Here is a 3,968-nt window from a genome sequence, read left to right on the forward strand (position 1 = left end):
GATGCGATTAATCGCGATTAATCGTTTGACAGCACTTATATATATATATATATATAGAGAGAGAGAGAGAGAGAGTTACAGGTGGTAAGTATGATTCATCAGTTGAATCAGTTGTCCATTTCAATGAACTGATTCAAAATAATTCGGGAAAAATGTGTGAAAAACCTGTTTTATTGATTGATTATTTTTATAGAAGTTTATTGTGTTTCAATTCTTGCATTAAACAGATTTAATCTACTTACCCTCTTCACTGAAATCACATAAATATCATGTAAAATCATCAAAAAGCTCAAAAGAATGTTTAATTACATCACCTAGCCCCTGCTTCTTGCTTTTAACCGGTGAGCGAAAAGCAAAAGCAATAAAACTACTCAATAACCCAAGTGCTAGTCCATAAATATGAAGGCTAATGATTTATGTTGCAGTAATGTCTCATATTGGTGTGCTTTTACCTTGTCTTTCCTCATTAGAAAGATGATATACTCTGGTGAAATGGCCCTGGCCCCTCTCAGGAGGGCCACCTCAGCGGCCTGATGGAGCTGCAGGAGCAAAGAAAGAAAGAATTGAAGGCAATTCAATCAGCAAAGAAAGCGGGAGTATGTAACAATCAGCGCTTGGTAACATCAACCCAGAGATGTTTTTAAAATCAGCGCTTTGTAAGTCACTGATGCAGCATGAAGACCTTGAGAAAACCGATAAGGGGGTTCATTTTTAAAGCAGGACTTGAGTCACTTTGGTGTGACGTGAGCTTCAAGTCTTGTGCAAGAATGTCTAACTTTACCATTCCTGCTCAAAATTGTCCTTGAGTGCAATGCAAACAGAGAGAAATGCATCAAAACAACAGATAAAAATGAACCAGGCACAGCAAAATACCACGTGGTGCTGCTCTGGGTATGAAAACAAGACAAACAGCCCAACTTATATGTTTTATGTGTCCTGGTTTAATGTAAAGACATAACGGACCTTTTTATCAGCCGGTGCATGAGAGGTTTACAGAGGAATGTCTAAATCACATGCAAAGAAATCTTTAAGCTTGAGAAGGACAAAAAAGCTGCAATGAAAAATGTCTGGTGAAGTGCTATAATTTCACTTTGTTGCCAAAAGAGGAAAAACAGCTCATCCATCATGGTGCAAATGATAGCTGTTCTTATGTAAATCAACATATCCCATGAACGCTCTAGAATTATGGCAAATCTCATGGAGGGACTGTAGTGTTAACTTACTGATATTTTTAAACCCGTCCTTACAAAAGGATAAAAAAGGAGGATCGAGTTCAACAAAACTATTCTTTGTCAAACTGCTTTGGACGTGAATGTGAAAAGTGCTATATAAATATACTGCACTGAACTGAAGCAAACCGCAGCTAATGATCTGTGACGTATATAATAACAAGCACACAAAAAGAGCAAGGTTTGATTCCTTGTAGAGCTGGTTTTCTTAGTTAAAAGATGATTTCACGTTGAGGACACATGAGAACAAAATACAGTCTGAAAAATGCAAAGCAAATACTTTCATGTAATAATCAAAATAAAAGATGACATTGGGAATACAAACATATCTGAAAAACAAGAAGCATATTTAAAAGACCATTAAGACCTTTTGCATTAAAAATCAAATTATGATTGATAATTTGTGATTTTATATGCTTTGATTTATATAAATATATTACAGTTACTCATTTTTTACTGTAATATAATAAACTTGAGATTAATCTGAATCACAAAAAAAACTTTACATTTTTTATATATTTTACTAAAAATAAAAATATTTATTTCAGTTAACATTTATTTTGTTTCATGTAATGAAAATGTGTTTATTGTTTTGGATTGGGTTAACAATAATAACTCTGGTAAATAGAACTAATAAACAGTCCTAAAAAGGTTTTATTTACTCAAAATATAATTTCTTATTTCTTTCTTTTAATTTGAATAAGTTAAAAATGGTAAGTTTAATTAATATATGTGAATCAGTTAAGACAAATATTTTTCAAATCCATTTAAAAAAAAAAAAGTATTTTATTTCAGTTAAAATTTATTTTGCTTCAAGTAATGCAATCTTTAATGGTTTTAGTTTTAGTTATTGATAGCCCAAATAAATAGCCTTTAAAAAGGCATATTTCAATTTACTCAAAATAATAATTTTCTTTATTATTTCTTTCTTCTAATTTGAATGAATGAATGAATGAATAAATAAGGTATTTAAATGAATCAATTCAAAACTCTTGACTGCTTTAAATCATCATTTAAGCAGGTCTAACTTAATAAACGTTTTCATTAAAGGTATTCAGGGTAAGATGTGTGTAAAGCCTTTATCTGTCTTGCTTCATAATGAGAAATGAGATGAAAAAACATTTGTCAAAGAAAAACATTGCATTATACAGCAATAATTTTGCTTAATTGTCATGAAAATAAATGAACAATGAAAAAAATAGTCCTAAAATATCAACTCATATGCACCTTAACTTTTTTTTTTTTTTTTTGATGTTTGCATTATAAATTTAAACTGAAAATGCACTGGAAAAAAAATAGAAACCTATCGGCATGTGATCCTCAATAAAGAGCTCTTGTTGGTAAAACCACTGAAGGCCCTTGAAATATCCTCAACTCTGGAGTGCGTGGCCAATTAAACTCACAGAAGCGACTAAACAACTCGTCCAAAAAAGAAAAAGATGATATTCTTCATGAAGAGGCACAAACTTAATCCACCTTGAGTCCTGGAATACACACAAGCAATTCTCGGCATCTGTAAACATTTGCTGGTCATAAATATATTTGCTCAGGAACATTCACATGTGAGTGTGCGAGCCGGACGGACCCCACACATGCACACACAGGGGGAGCATTTACCGCCGCGCCACAAGACTTTAATATAGATCTCTCTGGCCTGGCATCACACCAAGGTCGACATACCGGCTGCCATGTCTGCCCCACCGTTTCACAGAGGAACGGTTTTTAATAGACAAAAATGGCTGTAAGTATGCAGAATCTCATCCCTCACTTTCCGCACAAATCCCAGCCAAAATTCCCATCATCCTCGGAAACCAGAACCACTTTCCTGAGGAATTATATATAGTATTCTGATATACAATGATACCTTAACAATTTTATGACTTAATCGACTTGATCTGCACTAGAAAACCAAGAGTATGCTACATTTAAAATCAGTTATTTGTGGATAATTTTGCCAATGTTCACTCAAAAACTGAGGTGCATAAGCTCAAATTAATAAGGCCTATAATATAATATATAATTTTTTGCATTGTGACATTTATATAAACATTTAAAAAATGAAAAGACTAAAAATTATATTACAAAATATAAAAATGAAAATGGAATTCAAAATATTAAAAAAACCTAGAATAGCATATAAATGGTATAAAAAAAAAAAAAACATTATTTGTGGATAATTTTGCCAGTGTTCACTCAAAAAATCATAAGCTCATATTAATAATATGATATAATATAATAATGTTTTGCATTGTGACATTTATATAAACATTTAAAAAACATAAAAATGAAAATGGAATTCAAAATATTAACAAAACCTAGAACAGCATATCAAGGATATACTAAAAAAACATTATTTGTGGATAATTTTGCCAGTGTTCACTCAAAAAAATCATAAGCTCATATTTTAATATAATATAATATATAATAATATATTTTTTTGCATTGTGAAATTTATATATACGTAAAAAACACAATAAAAATTTGAAAAAAAAACAATGTGAAAACAAAATCTAAAAATAAAATGGAATTCAAAATGTTAACAAACCCCATCATAAGCTCATATTAATAATACAATATAATATAATATATCATATAATTTAATATCATATAATATCATATAATATAATATAATATTTTAGTTTGCTTCCTTCTTTTCTGAGAAGATCAATAATATCAGGAAGGCGATTAGCACATCCCCAAGTTATGCAGAGGTTAGACAGATTCGACCACAATATCAAA

General features: G+C 30.9%; 1 protein-coding gene across 1 annotated transcript in view; it reads right to left on the reverse strand.

Moving 5' to 3' along the window:
* LOC107720300 (uncharacterized) overlaps nt 1–3,968 on the reverse strand; it is a 120,377-nt gene that overhangs the window by 76,220 nt on the left and 40,189 nt on the right. The window contains exon 5 of the mRNA XM_016527984.1: nt 453–539. Coding sequence (XP_016383470.1) covers nt 453–539 — 87 coding nt within the window. The remainder of the gene's footprint in view (nt 1–452; nt 540–3,968) is intronic.

This window comes from Sinocyclocheilus rhinocerous, unplaced genomic scaffold (assembly GCF_001515625.1).
Source record: "Sinocyclocheilus rhinocerous isolate Xijiao unplaced genomic scaffold, SAMN03320098_v1.1 scaffold3438, whole genome shotgun sequence".
Taxonomy (NCBI): Eukaryota; Metazoa; Chordata; class Actinopteri; order Cypriniformes; family Cyprinidae; genus Sinocyclocheilus; species Sinocyclocheilus rhinocerous.